Source organism: Anoplophora glabripennis, unplaced genomic scaffold (assembly GCF_000390285.2).
Source record: "Anoplophora glabripennis isolate ALB-LARVAE unplaced genomic scaffold, Agla_2.0 scaffold546, whole genome shotgun sequence".
Classification (NCBI taxonomy): Eukaryota; Metazoa; Arthropoda; class Insecta; order Coleoptera; family Cerambycidae; genus Anoplophora; species Anoplophora glabripennis.
In genome coordinates this window covers 174,116-201,785 of record NW_019426062.1, presented here as the reverse complement: position 1 = coordinate 201,785, position 27,670 = coordinate 174,116, and the positions used below count along the sequence as shown (strand labels likewise).

The window sequence follows — 27,670 nt, the reverse complement described above, 5'->3', positions numbered from 1 at the left end:
AACGGGTTTGAGGCAACAAAAGTACAACTTCACTTTTTTCTTAAAATTTCCGACGATGGTTCGTCACTTATTATCTACTGTCACTTTTTTGAAAGTGTTTATCACCATATAATTATGAATGTCTCCTCCAAATACAGGCTGTTACAAATTCTCTTCTCACTACAAGGATCTCGGAAACGGTAAGAGATACGAAGTCGCTTAAATGGGGGCAAAGTTGCGTAATCAGGGGATCAACATTATGCCTCTAAAAAATAACTAAACATTTTTGGTATTAGTATTATCAATCAATAACACAAAAATCAACACTAATATTTTAAATAAACAATATCAACTAATAATGTAACAAAGTCAACATTAACATTTTAAATAAACTGATATTTGTAATCACATTAATATAATATTTCAGTAGATGCTCAAAGTTACTTTCTTGTTCTTAAACGCAAACATTAATTCTTCGAAAATTAGAAATTATCCAATAATTGTGCATTACCTCTTATAACATTAATTTCATGTTGTATTCTTTCCCATATTCGTTTTCTGTATTTACTGAAAAGTTATTTTAAACTGTGGTCCTCAACGTTCCCCAAATGAAATAATTACATGGGTTTAGGTCCGGGGATCGAGGTGGCCATTTTAAAGGGGCATTATTTCCTCTACCTATCCACCTGTTAGACCTTTAATAACCTGTAATACCTACCTGTACCCTGTAATACCTGTAACCTGTAATAACTGGTCTTTTAATACTCTATTAAAGGAACTTTTTGAAAGCCAACCTATGCCGTTAAACGCCTTTTATTTACTTGAGGAATTTCTTCGCCCCTTTCCAAAATTTGTTCCTCCAGCTGAATAATTCCGGCCGTACATTATCCACGATTTAATGATACAGGTAAAAAACGACCTGTTTCCCGAAGGCGTCTCTCCGCATTAGCAAATGTTTTGTGATTTGGAGTTCTTCGATTAGGAAATCTTTCAGCATATGTTCGAACAGTAGCACAACAATTTCCTTCACAATAACCCAAAACTACTAACATATCAGTTTGTTCAGCAAAAGTATAAATTGCAATAAAAAACAAAGTAAGCTAAAATTAAATCACAGCTAGCTTGACAGAACCTTTTAATTATTGTTATGAGTTTGTTTCTCTGTTATATGGCACCTCGTACTAAAATGTTGTATTTATCTTAAATTGATTTTATATTATTTAGTGTGTAAAAAATGTGAATTTTACTAGAAACCCATAAACGATATCAAAATTTTGTAAGAGGAAAAAAATCTTCTAAAATAGTGCTTACTTTTAAAAATATAAATTCTGTCGTCACTGGCGTACATACAAAAAAGTTACGGGATAGCCAGTAGCGCACAGGCACTAGAAATAGAACATCCTGTATATGTATTCTCACCAAATTCTATATTTACATTGCCCTTATATAAAAAAATATGTGTACCAAATTTGAAGTTTCTAAGAAAAACAGTTTTCAAATTATTTGAAAAAAACTAGCTTATCTGTTCTATATTTAGAAGGCTATATCTCAGTAGGCGTGCACTTTTGTATATAGGTAAGTTAGGCTAAATGGTCTTGTTTTCATCCAAGGAACCTGTAGTCAAGCGTTGTCCATCCTTTTCAGGGACACCCTGTATAATTATCGTCATCAAATATGAAAATTCTATCTCTTTGAAGGAATATTCCTTTACATGAGAATGGCAACAGTAACATGTATATGCGATTAATAAGTTGACAGGAACGATTTTATTAAGATTGTTTGTAAAATAATTCCAAAATGCCTGCGGCGAGTACCTTGCTTGAGGTCCCCTAGAGTGTCGACGAGGACGTCGCATTGCAAAGACTCCCATTCGTTCTGACCCGCTAAACCGAACTGCCTGGCTAAATACCTCGCCACCGCAATGCTCTGAGCGACTGGCTTTCCGTCAACCTCCAGAACAGGAAGCATTCCAAATGGTGTTCCTGAAATGGAAATTAAGATTTTATTAACACTAAATTGATAATTTGGTATTTCTAAGTAAGCGCATAGAGTGACAGGATGTACTCTCTAGGAAAAATCGTGTCAAAAAGTCGGTTTAAATTGAAATATAATTTAGAATAAGTAATGAAATATACAGGGTGGTTCACAACTTATCCAAAAAAATTTGGGAATAGATGCAGCATGAGAAATGGAATCAATATCGTAAAAAAATTTTTTGTAAAATCCTTAGTTTCCGAGAAAAAAAATGTTGAAATTATAGTACATTCAACCACTACATAGCTGGACAACTGTAGTCTCTAGCGTCATTCGCCACGTAGCCTCAGCGACTTCAAATAGTAATTCGGATTTTGTGATCGTCGTTGCGATATTTACCTGTTATCTGTGGTGTTTACAATAGGTTTTTAGTAGTTAGTGTCAAAAATGGGTAGTTAGTGCCAAAAATGGTTTGTGTGTACTCGGAGTTGATGAATATCATTTTAATTTATGGTGAAGCATTTGTGTTATGGTGAAGCAAGACAACATTTGTGTTAGTTCGTAGACACTGAGTACAACGGACCCAACACATTGGTGGATAAAATTTTGAACAATTGTTGTAACATCAGGTATGTCAAATGATTTTATTATTTAAAAACACAAATTAATTTTATTAATTAATAAAGGCAAAAGCAGTTGAATTTGCCGATATAAAATAGGTGCGATAAAATTCTATTTACATATTTCTTTCCTTGCGAAAGTTTTTGTCCGTTTTTATCATACCGCCATACCGGTCGCATTGTGCGAGGTCAGGTTTTACAGTGGACCAGTTTCCAGTGCCGTGCAGAAGTGTATTTTTAAATCATTTTCGAACTGCCCTTTTTAATTTTTTCTTTACAAAACTGTATTTGTTAAAGTCCCCTGTACACCCAGAATTTTTTTTTCGATAAGTTCTGAATCACCCCTGTATAGATATTAAATTATCAATTACATAACTTTTAAATTAATAATATTCTTCTCTTTCGTGTTTCTTAGAAAATATTAAATTTATTACTTATTTTTTTTTCTTATGGTTCGTCGTTTCTAGTAGTTGACATAATTATGATTGTATGACAGCTAGAATTTTTTTTTCAGGAACTGTAGAGTAAAGATGGCTCTTTCAAAAACCGTATCAAAAGTTGACCTGCGATATACAGTGGGCAAAAAAAATCGTGCCAAACCTGATAATTTAAAATTTGAAAAATCTCGACGTTGGTGGCATTCTCACACGACCGCTACTGGTGCAAGTAGAAATATTCAGATCACCCCAAAAAATGCATCTTTAAAACTATTTGTAATAATTAATAAAAATAAATAAATAGAAAAATAAAATTTAAACACTTTGTATCTCGGAAACAAAGCATATTTCCACCTACGATATGAACTTTTCTTCGAAAAATAACTTCGGCAGCCACCCCCTAAAATACTTCGCACTTATTTACAAACACTCTGTATAATAATAATAATAATAATAATATTAATTATTATTATTATTATTATAATTATATGATTAATAAAACGTCAGGGGACAATTTTTTTCGTATAACTGATTAAGTTGACTATTACTTTACCAAATTTCAGCTTTTTCGGTATCAGTTAACCTAGCGCATATTTTTTACTTTGTTTAGATGAAAAGCTGAGGCATAATCCCCCCCACTCTAAAGTCAGCTGATGCGTTTTTTTTGTTTATAATATAATTAACTCGTCGACAAAGTCTCAGCTTTTGCGGTATTAGTTTTTATTATTATTATTTTACGTGTGTGGGGGAGGCTGCCGCAGCTATACCCCGTGGAACTGCGCAAGCTGAAGGTCGATTCATTTACTAGTATTACTAAATAAAACGTAGAAAATATTTTCAGCTTTTGCCAAATGACCAACTCAAAACGGTCGCTGGCTCCGGGCTACTATACTACTAACATCGGCGCCTTCGCCAAAATATAGAAGAAAAATTATATATCAATAATGAAAATGTGTAGTCCACCAAATTACTTGGAGACAAAAAAATTTCTACCTGGACTTTCATAAATGGAAATAGTAAAGGGGCTTATAATAAACGTAAAAAAATAAATGCGTGAGCAGGAATGGCGGAGGGTTCACTTGAGGGGTTGAAAAGTGGTGAAAAATTGTATCATTGGAATTTTTGACGAAAGTTGACGTTAACCAAAAAAAAATCTAATACAAAAGTTATAGATCATGCAAAAACTCACAACTTTTATAGAGGTCACTTTTTAAGACAACCTTAAAATTTCCGAGAAAAAAACGAAACACAGGTTTCTTTCTAATTTTTCGTTTTTTATTTCTCATTTCCGCAAAAATAATTTAATTTTGACAAAACTTGGTGAAAGTAAAGCTTTCTGTGTCTTAAATAACCACACAATTTTTTTTAGATAAAAAAAAAATTAAGACGTTTCCGAGATTTCTTCCTGTCTAAAACACTTAAAAATTCCACTTAGAAAAATCATCGTACAGAGTTCTGCCGATGAACATGTTTTGACATATAACGAGCGTTCAAATAAAAACGTGGTCAAGTTGGTTCTGAAAATTTGGACGTAGGGCGTAGCGTATAGCAAATGAACTTAAACGTCATCTGTCAAAGCGCTATATCGCCGCTATCAATTTGAATATTTTCGTTTTAAAAAGCGTTTAAAATGGTGTTTTCTCAAGAACAAAAAGTGTTTATCATAGAGTCCTACTTTAGAAATGGACGCAAGATTGATGGAATATGGAAGTATTCTATTGAGGAATGTTTCATAGAATTTCAAAATCAATTTCCCGGCGTTGTTGAGTACAAAATTTTTCAAAGTGCAGTTCAGCGTTGTGTTAATGTTTTTCGTGAAACGGGCAGTGTAACAAGAAAAGAAGGAAGCGGCCGACCTAAAAAGCGGACTGAAGAATTAAAAGAAAATGTCCAACAAATAATGGAAAATGCGCCAAGAACTTCTGTACGTGTTTTATCACAAATGGTGGGAGTATCAGTCGGTACCTGCCACACAGTGTTAAAAAAAGATTTGCGTTTGTTCTCCTATCGTTTAACTTGTCAGCAAGAACTTCATGAAGTTGATTTTCCGCGACGGGCTGTATTTTGTGAATGGTTTTTAAACAACTACGGTGAACTTCATAATATCACCTTTTTTTCTGATGAAGCCTGGTTTCATTTAAGTGGTTACGTAAACTCACAGAATATGAGAATGTGGTCTTCTGAAAAACCAGATAACTTTTTTGTCGAGGGCCCTCTACACGCTCAAAAAATTGGAGTTTGGTGTGCTCTCAATCGAAGGAGGATTTATGGACCTATTTTTTTTAATGGTACTCTTACTGCGCAAAGGTATAGAGAAGAAATTATCGCTCCTTTTGTTAACCAGCTGGAAGAAAACGAAATTACAAACTTTTACTTTCAACAAGATGGCGCAAGGGCACATACGGCAGGCGAGACGATGAATATGTTGAGGGAAGTTTTCCAAAATCGACTAATAAGTCTCAATGCTGAACATGAATTTCCACCGAGGTCATGTGATATTACGCCGTGTGATTTCTTTTTGTGGCCTTACCTTAAAAACACTATTTTTGAACTGCCTATTCCTGATTTAAACCATCTGCAGGCTCGACTTATAGACAAGATTCGTGAAATTAACAATACCCCGAGCATCTTAGAAAATGTCTTTAATTCTTTGAGGAACAAGGTGTGAAAAGTGCTTGGAACAAGGAGGGGACACTTTCAGCAGCTGCTTTAATTTATTGTTATAACAAGGAGGGGGACACTTTCCGCAGCTCCTTTAATTGTTTGTTATTGTTATCACGATTATTCTTTAAAATAAAGTTATATAGTTATTAACGTTATTGAAACTGACAGCTGCTATACAGCTCGTCGAGAAATGAGGTTAAGTTGGTCGTTATAAGTTACTCCCTACGTCCAATGTGTCAGAGCCAACTTCGACCACGTTTTTATTTGAACGCTCGTTACTTTTTGGTGAAATAAAAAAAATCTGTAATCACAGTTAAAAAACATGCTCAAAAATTCAAAAATAATAAAAAATGACTTGCGGAAATGAATTTTTTCGGTAATTGTTGACAATAATTTGTTTAAATTTAAAAAATAATCAAAAACTGATTACACCATTCAATTGTACGGAAAATAATACAAAAAAACTGTCTCATTATTTGACCCAAAACTTTATTTTTGTACAGTATTGCTATAAACATCTAAGTCGAATAGTGAATAAATAAAATAAATATTTTTTTCCGTACGATCGGTTAGTGTACTTATTTTTTTTTAATTTTGATGAATTCATAGATATACAGTGTGTCCAAGATAAGGATGGGATAGCATTAGGATTTAGGAAACGGTAAGACATACAGCGTGGCTCAAATTATAAAAAGCTGTATTTTTTATACCTAACAATTTGCCGTTTAGAAAGTTTTAAAATTCCGGATACTTCCGGAGATATCCGGAAAAACCCGAAATTTTGCAAAATCGTTTTATTTTTTTCTAGCTTTATTTGAAAACGAACTTTAAAATAAATTGCATATTTACAATGCCACTATTTTCGCTCTATCCAATGGCGACAACATTTTTGCAATCCGAGGTTTCGTCTTCGAGGAGCCATCATCAGGTTAATTTTTTTAAATACGTCGCTGCTGTTTTTATGACAAAATCTAATTCTGAATGTAGATTTTTGCGTGATCTACCACTTTTGTATTGAATACTTTTTTGTTTGACGTCAAATTTCGCCTGATATCCTAATGATACAATTTTTCACAACTTTTCAACCCCTCAAATCAACCCTCCGCTAACCCTGCTCACTAATTTTTTTTCGTTTATTATAAGCACCTTTACCATTTCCACTTATAAAAGTCCAGGTAACAATTTCTTTCCCTATAAATGAATTATTTTGATCGGTCTAATCTACCGTTTTTGAGACTTTTGGTCTTAGAAGTATATCTACTTTTTTAAAGCCACTAAATACCTGTACTTTATCACACATGAACTAATCTTCTTTCATCGATTATTTAAATTGGAATATTTAATATGAAACTTTTCTATTTTTTATGAATAGTTACTTATTCTCTTCCTTTAACAGCTTTTTATAGAATCAGCCATGTAAAAGAATCTAATAAAAATTTGAATACCGAAATGAGGACGTACTAAATATTGAAAAGTTATATTAAAGTCAACCCGATATAAAATAAGTTATTACCGAGACAAATAACAATTTGCGGTGGTAACACATAAAACCAACGTAATGTGTTCCAAGCAAATTTTGATTAATGACTTAGTGGTGCATGACGAATGAATAAAATTTCAATTGATTAATGGTTCACAATACAATTTCCAAATAGGTTGAAATGAGCAAGAAACTTAAATAATAAAAATTGCTAATCGAATACGTTTACGCGTAGATTAAAAAGTGGATACGAAAATAACTGACGAGACTGATAATAAGCGATAGGTAGGCATTTATTTAACTTCGACGAATAAAATAAACCGTTTAGCATTTATGGAAAAAAAATTTATGGTTAAAATATTTTTAACAATGAATGAATATTTGACGGAGATCAAATAATCTCATAAGTTTAGGAGTACCTACTTGAAGGACTAAAAACCGTAAGCTGTTTCCAGTTAATATTATTACAAGTAAAAAAAATTAAATATGAGTTGTACTTTTGAATCCTCACTTATATACTGGAGAATTGATGACTTCCTGATTGCAATAATATCGGGTATTTGACTTTAATAATGTTTATTTTTAAAGTTCTTCTTAAATTAATTTAAATTCTTTAAAATTATTGGATTGGGGAATGTAATGTCCATTTTTTTCAAATTTAAGATATTTTATTTCTCAAATATCAACAGGTAATCCTTACTTTATAACCTCCTCCGAACGTTCAACAAGTTTCTCTTCTGTAGAAAGAAATCCTCCGGTTTTAACTTGAAGAACTCGTCCAACCAAACTTTTATTACGTATACGTGAATACTATGAACATACAAGGTGTCCCGAAATTCATGCAACAAAATTTGGTCACAGATTCTTAAGACAAATTTAGGGGACCCGTATTTTTTATTTTTGCCAAGTGGCCCCCTCTTCCAAAGTTACAGCCCCCTGAAGTCCGCCCCTAAAAATAATCTTTTTTTTATATCTCAGAACCCCGTTGCACGAGAATCACTAAATTTGGTACACAGGGGTTTTATGACATGTGGAATCTGATGGTGCAACGTTTTTTGGCGGGAAACCCCCTTAAGACAATTTCTCGTAGGTCCCCTTGTCTTTGGAGCCAAAGAAATTTGGTCGCATATTTAAATTTCTTAAAAATTATCTGTCCACTAGGAAGCCATTAAATTTAGAAACTTTTTGTTTCTTTATACTTTTTTCGTAAAACGCAATGTTTTCGAGAAAAAAGTCAAAATGTGATCGAATGCATATCGTCATTCGCCATTTTCCTCAAAAACATTGCGTGTTACGAAACAAATATCAAGGGACAAAAAAGTTTCTAAGTTCAATGGCTTCCTAACTAATAATTAAAAAAAAATCAAATTTACGACCAATTTTTTTTTGTTCCAAAGACAAGGGGGCCCACGAAAAAGTGTCTTAAGGGGGTTTCTCGCCAAAAAGCGTAGCACTGTGAGATTCCACATGTCATAAAACCCCTGTGTACCAAATTTAGTGATTCTCGTACAACATGGTTTTGAGATATAAAAAAGACTTCTTAGGAGCAGATTTCAGAGGGCTGTAACTCCGAAAGAGGGAGCCAGTTGGCAAAAAGAAAAAATACGGGTCCTATAAATTTGTCTTAAGAATCTATGACCAAATTTTGTTGCATGAATTTCCGGACACCCTATAGAACAAATTGCGAAAGGTTACAAAATGTGACATCTTACGAAACTAGATTCAAAAACTCGGAAAATTTCTCTTGATGATTTAGAATTAAAATTTTTCTTAGTGAGAGCGACGCAAGAATCTTTGTGTTCCCGTTTAAGATATTGCTTGGACTGACTTAATATAAATTAATTTACCTCAATATTAAGGAAACTCAAGGGAAGATATTAATTCATACCCTTACTAATCTACGATCATACCCCCAATGTTGATGTTAGTATAATGAAAATCTGAGACCCTAGTAATAATAAGCAGTACATGAGGCCTCCATTCGTTACTTATTAATTGGCAGAATAAGCAATTTACACGAAAATTTAATTTCTTTTAGAACTCGCATAAATTTGTAGTTTATAACCGACAACAGTGATAAAGTAATTAACTTATGCTATGTTACAAACTAATAGATTACAAATGTTTAAAATTATGTAAAATTTTTAATTTGTCACGTGACAAAAAACACGTTGTGACGTCATTTAGTGCGACCGAGATCTGATTTGATCTAAAAAGAACGTGCATGTGAGGAACCTCGAAGCAAAGCGAATTTGACCATCTCTAGACTCTTGTTACTATGTTCATCCTATGGGATGGTCATGTCCCTGTCATTCATTTTCTCGATTCTCGATCGCACTAACTGACGTCACGAATTAGCGCGGAAGCAAACACCCGTTTAAAACATTTACTTCGCCCCAAATTTTGATAATTATCACCATCTAAGAGATTTATGCTTTCATTACATAACTCTCTGATTTCTGCTTTAATTCAGGAATAGTAGGTATTCATTTGAGCAATATAAACTTTGGACTTTAGGATTCCGCAAAGGAAAAAGTCACCTTATAATATTTGAAACCATTTTATCATAATATCCTTCTTACACTATCCTTCTCTAAATTATAGTTTACTTCAATCTCTCACTGTTTTGCTCATTTTTCCTATTTACATAATTAAAATTTTGTTAACAATACTTATTTTATTAACACTAGCTGATTTTATTAGCGAAGGTTTTCTACATTCCTCAAGAACTTGAATAGAATTGAAATTGCGTTGATAGTACAATACAAACATATTACACTTCTCAATATGTGAAAATATTATTGCTCAAAATTATAGTTTTTCAAATCACAGTTAACTGTAACAGTTTTCAAACCAACAGTCATGTATAAACTATAAAAATAAACAATTTGTTAAATGATAACATTACTGGGATAACACATTTGTTTTCATAGCGTGCTACTTTGTCTGTGCAAGAACAATGTTGAAGCCTCAGTTTTCTCTAACGTAAAAAAACAATATTATAGTAATATGAAAAGAAAATTATTTTGATTAATAGAAGTGCATTATCTTTATTAAATTTTTTGTAGTCTACTACAGTTTCTAGGTTAACACGAAAATATTTACATTTTTTATACCAAAATTGTAAAAATTTTAATAAATTTAAAAGATAAAGGAAATATGTAGTATATCGCATGAAAGAGGAAAAATAAGCAATTTTGCTACGATGACAATTTTTTTTGTCCGCGTAGAGAACGCTGCAACTTACATACGATATTTTAAAAATCTGTTTACACTAGATGAAAGATATCAATTTTACCATAAAATTTTATTAAAATAAGTTATTTCTGTCTCTTAAAATAAAAAAGACGACCTTACTTTCGGTACTTTTTCGTTTTTTTTATGAATACTCACAAAGTTGGCCATAGACCTCTAATTTGCTTTTACGAGCATAAGGACCTTAAAAAATGCAACAAAAAAATATAAAGATTTTTGACGTTAGTCGTATATTAAGCGATATCCGCATAGGAGTGGCTCTCTGCCTGTATATTTTTTTTAGGGTTTGGCGGAGGGGGTGGTGTCTTCACCCCTTCCCCATTTGACTACGTCAGAGTGAACCTTGTTACTTTCATTTTGAACTCAATAACGTGCCATCCACACAGTTTACTCGTACAACGAATGTCTGGCTGCAATGCATTTCAAGGAAATACATATAACTTTCTCTCGCTTCATATGGCTTCGTGGCAATTGAGGAAAATCAACACGCAAATTGTAAATTACCCTGAGACATATTCTGAAGGCTACACATTGTAGTGCTTCGCATGTAAATCAACCCCGAGTAAATGATTTTCAATTCAATTTCACACAGCAAACACGTACCAGGGAGAAATATGTAAGGGTAGTTAATTACTTATAATTAAGTAAAGTGGTGTTTTGTGGCAAAATAAAAAATTGGGAATAATATTTACATGTTCGTAAAGATGGAAAAAAACATGAGACACCCCTTGAATAGAGAAAAAGTCGTGTGTTTTGACCCTCCTCGTCTAAATTAAATTTTAAACGATGCGTAAGTAAGTCAAGAAAGAATAACAAGCACTAACTTCCATTTTCTTATCCTGACGGCTTTATTGTTAAACTTGGTGAAATGAAGAGTTGACATAGCTCTCTCAGAAACAACTATTTTCACCAATTTTCACTTCTCTATTGGGCTATGTGATTGTGTACAGATTTTGACATATTCTTATACAATAGTGCATTGTTAACAGGAAAATCAATAGACTAAAGATTAAGCTTAAGTATGTAATATTATGCATATTTCAATATTTTAGAATACTATATATTTACCCAGATACATTTAACGTTTCTATTTTTATTAAATGATTTTAAAATAAGCCAAACAAACCATAAACATCTGTTTACCTAAAACCGCATGTTTTAAATCGTATTCATTTTATTGTGAATGAAAGGATCAAGTCAAGCCGCACTTACAATAAAAGAGGCAGAATTTAAGGAATATAAATGAATGGAACATCTTGAATAACATCTGTGAGAAATAAATCATCTGAAATTATCTGTGGAATAATGTTAGTCTTTTTTATATCATATGGGTTGTTCTTATGCTTAGATAAAAATAATTAAGTTAAAAGAACTTTTGACTAATTCTTTTGACACAAGAATTGTTAGTTTTTTTCACAAATAGCAAAATACCTAAATAAATAGAAAAAGAAAGACGAAAGTAACTAAATCAAATGCATTTCAAGTAAAGTGACTGTGGTATAACAAAAAAAAGTATTGTATTATTTTACAAAAACCTGAAGGAACTGAAATACAAGAAATGAAGCTTCGAGAACGAGAATAAAATCCTGTCTCAAACAGATTCTATCACTATAACTTAAACGTAAAGCAATTTATATATACGTCAGCAACACGGTCTTTTCAGCGATTGCTCTAGCGATTATCTTTTAAGGAAATGCTCTTGTTTTTATTACTGAATATCCAATATTTTATTTAGATAAAGCAGGAAGAATTATATTTTATTTCCCTGGTCTCTGATATCGTTTAAATTATTATCGAATCATTGTATGACTTCAAAGGATCTTTTTGATATGCAGTATAGTTTATGTTTTGTAGATACGAAATAAACCTACATTATATTAAAGCTCACATTTTTCAAGTTGTGTCAAAAATAAGGTGGTGCTAGGCTTCTCGAAAATATAAACTAGAAACGATTATTTTCTTTAATTAAATATAAATTTAATTTTAAAACTGGCTGATAAAGCTATAATAATTAAATATGAGGGGAATCATTTTCATAATAACGTTTCATTATAAAAGAATACTGGTATTTTTATGTTGCATGTCGCTAGGAACAACCGTTGAACAAGAATAGAAGAATTCTGCAGGAAGTTGCAAAATCTGCCCATAAGCTTCAGTTTTGGTTGAATTTATATTTTATTTAACATTAATGCTATTTTTTTAACTGAATATTATATGTTAATTACCTTTTATGTCTTTAAAGAACAAAGACAAAATTGACAAAAATAGTTGTGATTTTTGTATATGCACATTTGAGATCACTTACTAAAATCTGATTTGATAAAATAAATTAATAATACGAACATTTTCATTGTATTGGTTCAGTTGCGCCCGTTAAGAAGGCTATTTGCAAAGAAATATTTTTACTGTTAATCTGTAACACATAACCATACTATCTCTAATATTCGATACAGAGGCACTTGTGAAATTTAAATTTCTGGTAAAAAAATAATATAAAAACCATTTTCAGCACATAGTTCATATAAAATTTTAAACACTATTTTTTTAGAAGCCGCCAAACCGTAATTTCTGTATAGACTAGGCGGTATCTGTTTTGGTTTGAGTGAATCGTATATCCACGGAGATTTTTGGCTTTTTGGCTTTCAAATGTCACTAGAATTGAAAATTTTTCTATGCCAATAAAAAAACGTGGGCTTAACTTTTGGCAGCATAATATGTTTAAAAAATCGAAAAATGTCATATTTTGCTTCCTATTTAATTATGTATCTTTTCAAGAGTTGATTTTAAGCGAAAATGGAAGAGGAAAAAATGTTTGTAATTAAATTTTATAAAATATGACTAGTTACAAATCGAATGAACTCTTGAACTCTTGAAAAGATATATAATTAAATAGGAAGAAAAAATATGACACATTTCGAATTTTTTGAACATATTATGCCGCCAAAAGTTAAGCCTACGTTTTTTTGTGCGCATAGAAAAATGTTCACTTTTAGTGATATTTGAAAGCCAAAAAGCCAAAAATCTTCGTGGATATACGATTCACCCAAATATGGACTCTTTGAAACAGATACCGTCTGGACTAGTAATCAAATAATTTTAAATATGTATACCGGGCGTTTCTTAAGTACGGCCCGTAACTTCAGGACACAATTTCTTATAGCATTTAAAGAAAAAAAGTTCCTATAAACATGTGGCTGGAAACGCTTAGATTCAGAGATACAGTGTGTGGAAAATTAAAAAAATATATATTAATATTTGAAATAAATTTGGAACAGTTAATGTTAGGTTATTAAAATTTGGCAGTTATTGCACGTCGGTAAAGAGCTGCATTTTTAGTATAAAGTGATTTTTTATCTGTCGCCAGTGGCGTAGTTAGGCGTCAGTCAGTCATAAAAGTTATAAAGCCAATAGATTTTTTAAAATTTTGATTATTTTCGGACTCGCCTAACATTTTACAACAAAAAAAGGTGTTTTGAATTTTTTGCCTAAAACTGGAATACGTGATTATACAGGGTGTTTCTAAAATAGGGTTCCAAACTTATGCTGCATTTACAACTCATTAAAATAAGCCAAAAAGTTCCTATTAACATGTGCCCTAAAACGCACCCTTAGGAAGTTATATGCCCTTAAAAGGGCTCAAACAAAACTGGTTACCTGAATAACACTTTCCGTTATTGACAAAACGGTCGCAAATAAATAGAAAAAATGGATGGGTCTTACATAAATTTTTACGTTAAATAACATGGACTACTCCGTTTTTCGACATACAAATCATATGCGTCCCATTTAGGTTGGTGAAGGGGGTTTTCGGCCAGTAATTTTTTTTATTTCAATTTTTTACAATTTTCTCTACAGATTTATAAAATCTTAACAATTTTACGTAAAAAAATATTATCTTTGTCCAAATCGATATTTCCAATGGTTTTCTAGTAAAATGAGTTTGAAAATTACTCTGCTCTTTAAGTTATTAGGCCAAAAATGGCAAATAAAAGACTGACATTGCCACAACGCTTAACAATTTAAGTTATTGATAAACTGTCAATTGACCTTTGCAGTGTTTAATTAGTAAAAGTGGTGAGTGGAAAATTTAAGTTTTGTTTGAGCCCTTTTAAGGGCATATAACTTTCCAAGGGTGCGTTTTAGGACACATGTTAATAGGAACTTTTTGGCTTATTTTAATGAGTTATAAACGCAGCATAAGTTTGGAACTCTATTTTAGAAACACCCTGTATTTCTATAAATCAAAAAAATTTATTGATGCCCTAATATTATGTCTAAATTTTACATTTCACTTGCATGAGATCGGAAACAAACCAATTGCTTCAAATCAGTGATGTGCACTCACCAAACCCGACGACCAAAATCTTTGAGGACAGGAGCCTTGGCCTTTCCTGAAATCTCGACCTAAGCATAAGAACTTATATGTGGGCCCATTCAGCAAACCCAAGTAAAAATAACATTTTATGCGCCAACACAACAATAAAACCTTGTTAGCAAAGTTACTTTCCCCACCGCCGTTGTTTTACCATTCCTTAAACGCGACCCGTTGACATTTGCGACGCATTCTAAATCCACATTAACATCGTTAAAATGGTAATTAGGTTTCTTTTATCCATCAGACACCATCAACCGGGAGCAGAAAGCCTATTTCAACTTGTAGCAATCTCTTGAAAGGAAACATGAAATTAAATTAGAGTTAGGTAAATTTCCCCACCGGGACTATTTCGCTGCTGACAAAATGTTGCCGAGTAGTCAAATAATGGCGTGGAGCAGAATGAGCCGCATGGCCGTTCAGGGGGATAAATAATAAATTATTGTTGGCGAAATAGGTTTTGTGTTTTAATAATAAATGCCGCGGTGAAAAAGTAATGAAGCTGAATTAAATTCAGGAGCAAATATTAACACTGTTACTTTGAAGGCAAAGCGCGCGATCTGCATAATTTGTAAAGGTTATTTTTTTCTCCCTGACTTTTCTACTGGGATCGCGAAAACAACGCCAACTTTCTTTCCTTCATCTTTATTTTACAACAGTGAAATATATTTTAAAATATTCACCCACATTATCTGGAAGAGATCAATATGAAGTGCATCTCGATTATACAAATCTACACAAACTGATGGATATTTTTTATATTAGGTATACAGGGTGTCCCGTTCATGTTCCTTACGGGAAAATAATAGGGGTAGTTTATATAAAGTTTTTTTTAGACGCCCTGTTTTTGAGATATAGTGTATTGAAGTTGTTTCCAAATGGTTTTCCTTAATTATCTTTAAATCGGCTAGAGATAAAAATGTCAAAATTTGTTCACGAACAGTTGATGTACACATCAACATTTCTGATTTCATAATAATATAACTATTAATGAAAACTGCTTTGAGAATTATTCCAAGAATGAGGGTAGTGGCAGTTTCAGTGGTTTATTTAATTTTAATACTTCAATACTTCAATTAATACTTCAATTTGTGTATTTAATATCAATGTGGATAAACAGAAATATTGTAAATATTGTTGTATCAACTTTTATAAATTAAAAATTGATTAACACCTTTAATGTAAGAATTAAGTAAAAGTGTCAACTCTAACTCCTAGGATGAAAAGTGAATACTTTTGTTGCTAAGATACCATTTTTTTCTCAGTATGTCAACCTTTGAGACTTCTGACAGTCAAAAATTGTCGTAGTTTTGTGACGATAGGAGAAAAAGTAAGTATATGTTAAATATCTGAGTAATACTGTTTATTTTCATTATATTTTAAAGAAGTGGTAAATGTTTTACAGGTCAACATCTGGAAATATGATAAGGCCGTGGACTTTCCATAAGCCAATTTTTTTTACAAATAGTATTTTATTGATGTAACAAAAGCCTGCCCTACTACGATTTTTTAAATAGATCGTTTTTCCAGAAAGTGGTATTGAGCAGTTTTTTTATCAAAAAGATAATATTACCAGGCTATTCAACACCCACCAAAATATCCATATACCAAATTTGAACGGCAAATGTCTATTGTGTGTTTTTTATGGGGTTCCAAACTTCGAAGTATCAGACAACTAAAAATTATAAAAAGCAGGTCAAAGATTGCCACGAAAGTGCAAACAAGTACCAATCGGACAAAGAAAAAATACAATTCGTTATTTATTTAATATTACTTATATGTATTGTTATTATACAGGGTGTTAAAAAAAAGAGTGTAAAATATTTCAGGAGGTAATAGTATGAACCAAAATAAGCAGAAAAGTCTTAATAAACATGGGTCCGCAAAGTAACGGTTGCGGAGATATGGACCACTATTCGTTTTTCAAACATTTTATTTTATTAGGAATAAACCGACAAAGGAAGCTTTTAACAAACAAAAAACAAAGTTACAGAAGATGTTCAAAGTGCCCTCCGTCCATTTCCAAGCAGGCACGACATCTTCGTCTCAACGATATTCGAACTCTTTCGAAAACACCCTCCTTGGTTTGGATTTCTTGACACTTTTGATTAATCCGTAGCTGCAGCTCTTCCAGGCTATTTACAGGAGTACCATACACTAATGTCTTCAAATATCCCCAAACAAAGAAATCTAGAGGGTTCAGATCAGGCGATCTTGGAGGCCATAAAACAGGTCCGGCCCTTCCTACCCATCTATGTGGAAAAGTTTGGTGTAAATGCTCTCTAACGGCCATGGAAAAATGAGCTGGAGCACCATCATGCTGGAACCACATTTGTTGCCTCTGATTCAAAGGAATGTCTTCCAAAAACTCATACAGTGTGTTCTGCAGAAAGTTGAGGTAAGCAGCGCCTGTTAATCGGTTTGGTAAAACAACAGGACCTAGAAACCTGTCACCTACAATACCCATCCAAATGTTTAATGAAAAACGTGCCTGATGTCCAGATTCTATTAGAGCATGAGGATTTTCGTCGGCCCAAATATGCGTATTGTGAAAATTAAACACTCCATTTCTTGTGAACCCGGCCTCATCAGTAAAAAGAATGTTTGCAAGAAAACGAGGGTCTTCAGCATCATGACGTAGAAACCAGCGGCAAAAAACCAAACGTGCTTGATGATCATTTATTGGATTTAAGGCCTGTACTCGTTGCACATGGTATGGATAAAGCAGTTGCTCGTGAAGGATTCTCCAAACAAGAGGACCACTAATTCCTACCTCGGCTGATATTCTCCGCACACTCGTACCTGGATTCTGCTCTACCAGTGCTAGAATTTCTTCTTCTGCTCTAGGAGTGGATACCGACCTTGGTCTTCCGGATAAATGGCACTGTTTGCTCAAGGAACCGGTATCACGCAATCTTTGGTGAATTCTTCCAAACATGCGTTGTGAAGGAATCTGGCGATTTGGATAAGCGTCAACATAAAGACGTCGCGCTTCGGTGGCGTTCCCATTAGCACGACCGACCACACATGAAATGCATGTCTGTTAATTCTGCGTTAGAGTAACCAGCCATAGCGAAAGAAAACTTGTGCACTGAGAACAACTGTCAAATACGTACTGTTTATTTCACTAAACATCAACCATTATAAGAAAATACACAACGTTTTAGCATAATAAAAAAAGGGGCTAAAAAACATAAAACATTCCATATCTCCGCAACCGTTACTTTGCGGACCCATGTTTATTGGGACTTTTCTGCTTATTTTGGTTCATACTATTTCCTCCTTAAATATTTTACACTCTTTTTTTAACACCCTGTATATTCAAACCATTGGATTATTTAATATTTTGGGTGTACACGGTTTGAAAAAGCTAATCAAAAATTTTGGTTTAATTATTTTTGTGTTTTTCTTTTTGTATGACATACCACTATAATAAAAACAAAGTTGAATGAAAACTTTTTAATCTTATTTAGTAACTAAAGAAACTTGAATTATTACTATAAATTATAAATTTAAGTATCTCCCATTGCCAGCTGCCTAATATGTGGAAGCTATCCAATGTGTGCCCTATTTTAAAAAAGGGTGATAGATTTGATGTTGATGTATCCAACTTTCGTCCCATCTCCATCATTGTAGCTTTTGTAAGGTTTTTAAGATTTTATTACACGATTGTCTTTTTTGTTTTAGTTCTTAGTGGTTTACTTTTGTTTGTCAAACCACTTTTTAAACATGCCAGTAAATATTGACACTGTCAATCCCAAGCCTGATAAAATGAGAGGGAAAAGTGGTTTTGCAAGGCCTTCTTCACGCTGTTACATAGCTACATTTTCGGACTTTAGAAGAGAACCTGATTTTTCTGGAAAACTGTTAGAGCTAAGTAGGGACAACCTTATATCAGTCGAAAGGGCGTTCAATTTTGCATTCACCCATGATAATTATTATGGGTCATTCCATTTGAAAAAAAAAAGTTTTTCAACTCGTAAAATAATTAAATATAGGTCTCAGTATTTCCGAGTCTGAATAACGTACACGTTTTGCTCACAGATGACAAGATAGAGTAATTTATGCCAAAACGAACTAGGAAAACTGCAGGTTTCTAACTCCTACGGTTTAGATGCTATCTAGCCTCATTTAGAGAGCTGATATCGTGATTGTTTTCAAACACAGCTGAATATCTCGAAAACGGTAAGTTTTGAACATCATGTACTGTTAATAAACTCTACCTAATATTAACCAAGAAATTCAAAAAAGCAATAATATACAGGGTGTTCCATTTCTAAAATAACGAAGTTATGTAGCGCCCACGCGAAATGGAACACCCTGTAAAGCTAAAAATATTTTCTTTATATAGCGCACATGATTCCAGACAACTTTTATTAAAACCATTTTTTTATAAATTTTACAGTTACAGAGTTACAGAAGAATTCCTCTTAGGTGGAACTGCCTTTATATTTTTCTTCAAGCTAGAATAATTAGATCGACCAACATATAACTACATACCTGTAGCCAACAAAACAATGTATTTGATATTAAGACCCTCATTGTTTTTAAAACAGAAACAAAGCTTTAGACATTCTTAAAGTTGTATTTGTTAATATTACAAAATCAACATTTGTAGTTTCGCCTAAATACAAATAATTGAATAGATATTATGTTTTTGATGTCCGATTAATTTATCCGCAGTCTAACTGGTACTTGTAGCTTATTCATTGTGGCAGGTGTATAAAATGACCACTTTAGATGTTATTAAACTTACGAGTAGTTATTTGAAAAACCACTTAGTTTTATATTCACCTCATTCATCTGCCAGCGAAAATGTCATCTAGAAAACGCAAATAATATTTGATGAGAAATTTTATTTATTAATTATAAACGATACTTTAAAAACCAAGTCAAATTGATTATAACAATATCCCCATCTGACTATAAAGAATGCATAAAACTATCTTCTATTAAACTCACCTTGACATAATTGATATTGAAAAATAACATTAATAATTAACGTCGTAATCAATTTTTTTTATAAAACTGGATAACAATCTACTATCGATTAAATAATTATTTGAAGAGACTACACCTATTCGATGAACTCGATAAGCACAAACAAGTTAATTAACACACCATGCGTTGGACTTCAATTAACTGTACATGAAAATGTAATCAGGAAAGTGGGTTCTTTTAAGTACTTGCAAAAAATGTGTATGCAATAATTAATATAGGGTGTTCCAGATTCGACGGGCAAAATAAGTTTGAGATAGTTTTAACAATTTCACTATAAGATGGGTCTGAAAACGCAACAATGTCTTTAAAATTTAACTCAATGTTTACCATTTTCACGTAGATACTTTCAGGGCATATTAATTTTTTCGAACAAAAATTTCCACTTTTAGTCATTTCAAAAAAAAATTAATAAGCCAATGAAAACTGAGGTATGCAGGTTTAAACGAAACCACCTTGTCAAGTTTTCCATAACAAAATCCACGAAAAATCACCTCCACAAAAACCACATCACTATGATACTTGGTTCTATAGATGCATTACGACACACTCTACATATAAAAAAATAATCATGGAAATGGACGTCGCATTAAAATTGGCTGGGGTGTCCCTGATCGAATCTGAGCACCCTCATATAATGAAAATTGAATTCAGTATCGATGTAATTCTATTATCGAAAAAAAAGACCTTTAGGATATAGGATACAGGCGTATTAGGATTAAAATGCCGATTTCAAATTGTTTCATCGAATGGATAATAAATGAATGATTTAATATGGGGGAAAAGTAAAAATTGGACTGGAAAAATATTTCACAAATATTACAAAATTATTTAGCTGGAAAATCGCTTAATAAGCGACCGTAGAAATATCTCTTTTCACGTTCGATTGCTGATTTCTGGTAATATGAATTTTCGTTAACTTATTATGAGCTTTCGATTTGGTAGGGATTATACACTTAAATGAATTACAGGTTGATTAAGCGGATAATCATTAATTCACAAAATTACATTTTTGTTTTAGAATATATGAAAAATGAATGCAGTAAAATTAAACCATATGGAAATTAGTATCCCAGAATATGAGGGCAATCTCTTGGATTTATACAAGGGCCGTTAAAATAACATGACAAGTTCCTATAAAATTTTTACCTAAAAAACTCCTGAAAATCGATATTTTTTTAATAACTTTTAAAATATTTTTTGTAATTTAATTATTTTTTAGGAATACTCAAATGTAAATAAAAGTGGCACTTTTTTTAGATAGGTGCAGAAAAAATGAAAATTTCATCGGTTTATTTCTCTTTACAGATGTAATAAAAATCATATTAAACAAAAATAGTTTTTTCTCGAAACAGTTCATTTTATCGATATCAACCAAGAGCGCCTTTTTTAGTTTAAGGTTCAGGTAAAAATATTACTTTATCGTTTTTACAGGGACTTATATGTTATTTTAACGTCCCCTGTATAAATCCGAGCGATTGCCCACATATTCTGACACACTGTATATACAGAGTGATTCAGAACTTATCCAAAAAAAATTCTGGATGTACAGGGGACCCTTACAAATACAATTTTGTAAAGAAAAAATCAAAAAGGGCAGTTTGAAAATGATTTAAAAATACACTTCTGCGCGGCACTGGAAACTGGTCCACTGTAAAACCTGACCTCGCACAATGCGACCGGCATGGCGATGTGATAAAAACGGACAAAAACTTTCGCAAGGAAAGAAATATGTAAATAGAATTTTATCGCACCTATTTTATATCGGCAAATTCAACTGCTTTTGCCTTTATTAATTAATAAAATTAATTTGTGTTTTTAAATAATAAAATCATTTGACATACCCGATGTTACAACAATCGTTCAAAATTTTATCCACCAATGTGTAAACACATTTGGGTTCGTTGTACTCAGTTTCTACGAACTAACACAAATGTTGTCTTGTTTCACCATAACACAAATGATTCACCATAAATTAAAACGATATCCATCAACTCCGAGTACACGCAAACCATTTTTGACACAAACTACCCATTTTTGACACTAACTACTAAAAACCTGTTGTAAACACCAGAGATAGCAAGTAAATATCGCAACGACGATTGCAAAATCCGAATTCAGTATTCGGAGTCGCTGAGGCCACGTGGCGAATGACGCTAGAGACTACAGTTGTCCAGCTATATAGTGGTTGAATGTACTATAACTTCAATATTTTTTTTCTCGGAAACTATAAGGATCTTACAAAATTTTTCTTACGATATTGATTCCATTTTTCATGCTGCATCTATTTCCAAATTTTTTTGGATAAGTTGTGAAATACCCTGTATAGCATCAAAGTAACCAATATTTTAAAACAATTTTTATGGAGAAAGTTCTCGTTTCTTGGAGGAACAAATGTAATATAACAGATAGATGGTAGATTTATTTTTCTTTAACAATGAATTATACGAAGAACTACTTCACATTTGTTTAAAATATGTTAAGTGTTCGTTACTAAATTTCTAGTTTATAAATACCTACTAAATTGAATGATGAAGTGCATATTTAAAAAAAATTGATACTATCTCATTTAATTGGGTCATTGAGATAATTCATTTTGATTAAGATAAAAACAAAACGAAAAACGGGCAAGATGTACTAAAATATATCCGATTAATATACCTCAACAATTTCCATTACAAAATAGCAAAGGCCATATTCAGATTATTCAGAAATGGTATACATCAAATTATATCTATAAAATATTATAAGATAAAACTTTATTTTCCATTGAAATTTTCTTAAATACTTATATCAAATTCATTTACAAAAAGAAAAACAAACATATTATATTTATATATAATTTTCTTTTGTATTAAAAGAAACCTAAATGTCTTACGACAAATTGTCAACACTTTTGACGTTTCTAAAGGTTTCTATTATCAACAATAATTTAATGTTCATTAACTATAAATTTCGATTTGCAGGCAGAGGCCACTAGAAAAACAATATTAATATGGTCAGATGTCATCTGTCATAATTAATTGCAAATTTATCACATTGCCCAGTATTTTCATTTCATAGTTTTTTCTAGATATGAAAAACAAGCTATCGATAACCAAATGTTGATCATGCTTAAGTTAATAGTTTAGAAACTGTAAATAAAAATTTTTTTAATTTAATTTTCACCTTTGAGGGCCCGTAACTTGTTAACGAAGGCCCGTATGAAAAAAATTTATATGAAGAACTGACATTATTTTGATCTCATCTATTTGTACTCGACTTTTTGTGTTAAATACCGGGACACCCTGTATGTAAAATAAAACAAACATACAAGAGATAATAAAAAAATACTCTTTATAAAACTTCTTTGGGTAAATATTTTTACTCTACTCTACTCTACTCTACTCTACTCTACTCTACTCTACTCTACTCTACTCTACTCTACTCTACTCTACTCTACTCTACTCTACTCTACTCTANATTCTATTCTATTCTATTCTATTCTATTCTATTCTATTCTATTCTATTCTATTCTATTCTATTCTATTCTATTCTATTCTATTCTATTCTATTCTATTCTATTCTATTCTATTCTATTCTATTCTATTCTATTCTATTCTATTCTATTCTATTCTATTCTATTCTATTCTATTCTATTCTATTCTATTCTATTCTATTCTATTCTATTCTATTCTATTCTATTCTATTCTATTCTATTCTATTCTATTCTATTCTATTCTTTTCTATTCTATTCTATTCTATTCTATTCTATTCTATTATATTTTTCAATTATTTATTTAAAGGTGTTTTATTTATAACGAAAACTTTATTGCTAACTTATGTTTATAAAAAATGGTGTTATTAAACAGCGCTCTTTCACAAATAAAACGTATTAATAGAAATAGAAATTAATTTTCTTATTTCCTATATTTCAGGCATATGTAGCGGACACACACAACAGTAATAATATCAACAAATACATTAGTCCATTGACAAATATTTACTAGATAGTTTATTTAGTTTTAAACACTGCAGAACAAACAATGTCATTTGTTAATAACACATTTGCATCTCGTACTAATTGCATAGAATAACGTGACGATTAATGTTAACGAGTAGTTCAGTAGTTATTATTGAAACAATTCAACACACTAAAACATAAATAATCCTTTAATATATCACTATAGCAAAATATACGGTTCGTTTAGAAACAGATTAGATAATAATGTTAGCAATACCTAATGTATTTAATTTATGTATATTTTAATAAATGTAATGACTGTTATTAGTATTTATTTACCAAAATATTTATTTTTTAATGTTCTGAAGTGAATGAACTCCATACTATTTATTAGTAATATATCATTCTGTGATTTGGTCAATGATGTGACATAAAAATAATCCTAGCCTAAAAAATAGAATGGAAAATGAGCTTCCGAGATCATAAATCAAGATTAAAAGGCGGCAGAAAAGTTCAACTACCTGCTGATAAAAAAATCTGAATTGTCTTCAGTGTTTGTATGGTCTACAAATATAAACAACCCCTACTGAAAGTATGGATTTTAATTTAATGCAATAATTACGAGGTGCGTTTATATGCGCAACTTTTTGTCCGGCATTTTAGAAGATCTGAGCAAGTTAAAAACAATATCTCCTCATTGTGCCAGTTATATAAGTTTTCTTCAGGGCATAAGACAACTGACAATACATTCAAAGGGGGAAAAAGCATATGTTTGCCTCGTATATTTATCTTACGTTCCCTGAATTTTGCACGCTTGTTGAACATACAAAAAATCGCGTACGGTACTATAAACATACCCGCAGAATGATTTTAGACATGCATTAATCACAATTATTGAGTATCTTTATTTTGCTGGACAAAACAGGAAAAGTACATTTTCTGATGTTTACATGTTCCCCGTGATGTTTCTTTGCGAAAAATTAAAGGAAATTGTTTTAATTTAGCGTTACGCTTTGTCACTTCCTGAATGGATCTACTTGTTCTATTATTATAATCTTACTAAAAGTGCAATTTCTTGTCTTTAAAACCCCAGACTTATTGTTAAACTATTTTAGATCAAGTTTCTGTTTCTTGACTTATGGGAACAGATGTACGTAACTATGTCGACTTTTCTCTACGCAAAAATTGTTTTCATGGAAATTTTATAGATAAATATTACTGGTACTTATCTAATGTATCTTTACAATTTCAATTTTATGAGACAAATTTAAAATAAACTAAAAAAGATGTACATACAAAGTTTTTAGTTAAAACTCATCATATAACCTGAACGAATTTTAAATAACAGATAAGAAATTAAATATAAGACAATTTCTGTACACAATTATAAACAAACAGTGTTTATCACAGAAGCTTTAACCAAAAGGCTATTGCTTGTACGTGAATAACACGACACCTTACTTACGAAAATCATCACAACTAAATAAAATAACATATATAACATATTTTATAAGGATATGGATCCATTATCGCAAGGTAAGTATAACTATTACCTGTTGTGATTAATAAAGTCATGAAAAAAATTCTTCCTGTGTTCAAAATCCATTTTTTTACGTTCTTTTTGTAATTATTTAAGTTATTAATCCGTTTTATATTTTCAGGCAGTTTACTGAAGTCTTGGAGCTAAGTAGTCGTATATTGCCCGATTGTTTTTACACATCGCGGTCTGTAAATTCTATTTTCATTGCTTCTAGTCTGATAAGCGTGAGATACATATTTAATGGATATTACATTTCTTTTTGCGGTGGTTAACAGGGTGAGGCAGTACAGTTGTCTAGGATCAAAAATATTTGCTTCTGAAAACAGAGTATCACTGGAATAAATTAATGGTCTTCCATAGATAATTTTTAATATCCATTTTTGGATGACATTAAGGTTATTTAGATGCACATCTAAAGAAAGTACTATCGGCGTATTTTGAAGAATTTGAAGGATTCTACGCTATGGACACAATAAAAAAAGGTATAGCCATTAAAACATACAGTAGTCTGATAGAATTTTCGAAAAGGCATTCTGATGGATACCACGCTAAGAAATCAAACGTTTTTTCAAAAGTAAATATTGCGAAGTTTTTGACGGAGGCGGATGACAATAATTTTTTAATGGCTAAAGTAACTAATAATTGCTTCATTTAGTTGTCAGTTTACTAATTCGCATTTTTTGCTTTAGGTTGTGTTGGTTGCGGGAACATTTTTACGTGTTGAAGATGTTGCAGATGAGGAGACGTATTTTCGAGTAAATATTCCAAATACAAAAACTAGAGTAATCCGTGAATTTGTAATCACCCCGGGAGATATAGAAGGACTAAACTTCGTTGACATTATCAGGAAGTATAGAAACCTACGCCCGGAAAATATTAAACACAATAGATTCTTTGTTAGACATAGAAAAGGTAAATGTGGTGTAAAACTAGTAGGAATTAATACTATTGGTCAGTTGCCAAAGATGATTGCTCAAATTATTGGTTTGCCGAATTGTGCATTATTCACGGGGCACTGTTTCAGAAGATCTTCGGTCACTTTACTTGCAGATTCTAGGGCCAACATTTTAAAAATAAAACAACACGGTGGCTGGAAGTCAAATTTTGTTGCAAAAGGATATGTTGAAAATTCTATAGAAAATAAAAAAACAATTTCCGGTGATATTCTTGGAGAACCGAGTAAAACCAATAACATATCACGGAATATTACTGTTCAACAAATAAGATTTCTTCTGGAATTAGTTTCACTAACTGTACCAACTGCGTTGTGAATATTTATAATTAAATAATAATAATTAATAAAGTGTTATTTATAAAATTACTGACTTAAATGAAAGTTACTTTAATATTTTTGTGTTGTATTCTGTTAATTCTTTTTTATACGACTGCTTTGCAAACCTTTTGCTCTGAATTTTGCACACGGTTATGTCATCTTTGCACACGCGTCTCCAGATTGTGATTCTTGTTTGATGTTGTCACCCAAATTATGCAACGATTCAAGTTGGCTGAGTTTCATAGCAACCGTCACAGCTCCTTTATTTTGTTGATTAGATTGTGTAATTCTGAAGAGATTTTACAGAAAGTAAGCGAAATATGTTCCGAACTTCTGCCCACAAAATCCAGAAGCAGGTATGAAGCTGAGTTAAGCCGATTTAAGGACTGGCGACTAGCCAAAAATGTCCAAACTTTCTCAGAAAACGCAGTAATGGTGTATTTTGAAGAACTAAGAAATATAAATCTTCGACCTTCGGCGTTGTGGGCGATTTTTTCGATGCTCAAAAAGTTGCAAGCGTTAATCAAACGAAAATCCGAAAACTACGTCCCAAAGAAGTCCTAAATCCTCACAGAAGATGATTGACGAAAGCATCAGACGACAAATATTTACTTATCAAGGCGGTGGTGGCAGTTGGATTATCTGGGGCATGTCGAAGGGAGGATTTATGTTATCTCAAAATAGAAGACACCAAAGATTTCGGCAGTGCTATGCTGATTAAACTGAAGAATACAAAAACAAAGGTACCAAGGTGTTTTACAATTACAGGAAACCTTTACACTTACACTCTTAAAAAAAGTACTGTGCTCTTCGTCCTCCTAATCTGAAGACAGGCAGGTTTTTTTAAACTATCAAAACGGAATATTTTCAAGCCAAACCGTTGGCATCAACAAAATTGGAAACATGGATAGGTAAATCGCCAAGTTTTTGATGCTAGAGAATACAGAAAGTTACACGGGACATTGTTTTCGGCGTTCATCGGCCATAATTTTAGTCAATTCTGGCTCAAATCTGCTTGTCCTCAAACGCCATGAAGGGTGAAAATCCAGTACAGTTGCCGAAGGCTACGTTGATGACTGTTTGAGAAATAAAATGGAAGTTTCGAAAAAGATAGAGTCTTCAGTGTCTTCTGCTG

General features: G+C 32.0%; 1 protein-coding gene across 1 annotated transcript in view; it reads right to left on the bottom strand.

Annotated features, from left to right (window-relative positions):
- Window positions 1–27,670, bottom strand: part of LOC108912518 (glutathione S-transferase) — a 157,435-nt gene that overhangs the window by 38,235 nt on the left and 91,530 nt on the right. The window contains exon 3 of the mRNA XM_018717758.2: window positions 1,794–1,961. Within this exon, the coding sequence (XP_018573274.1) occupies window positions 1,794–1,961 (168 nt within the window). The remainder of the gene's footprint in view (window positions 1–1,793; window positions 1,962–27,670) is intronic.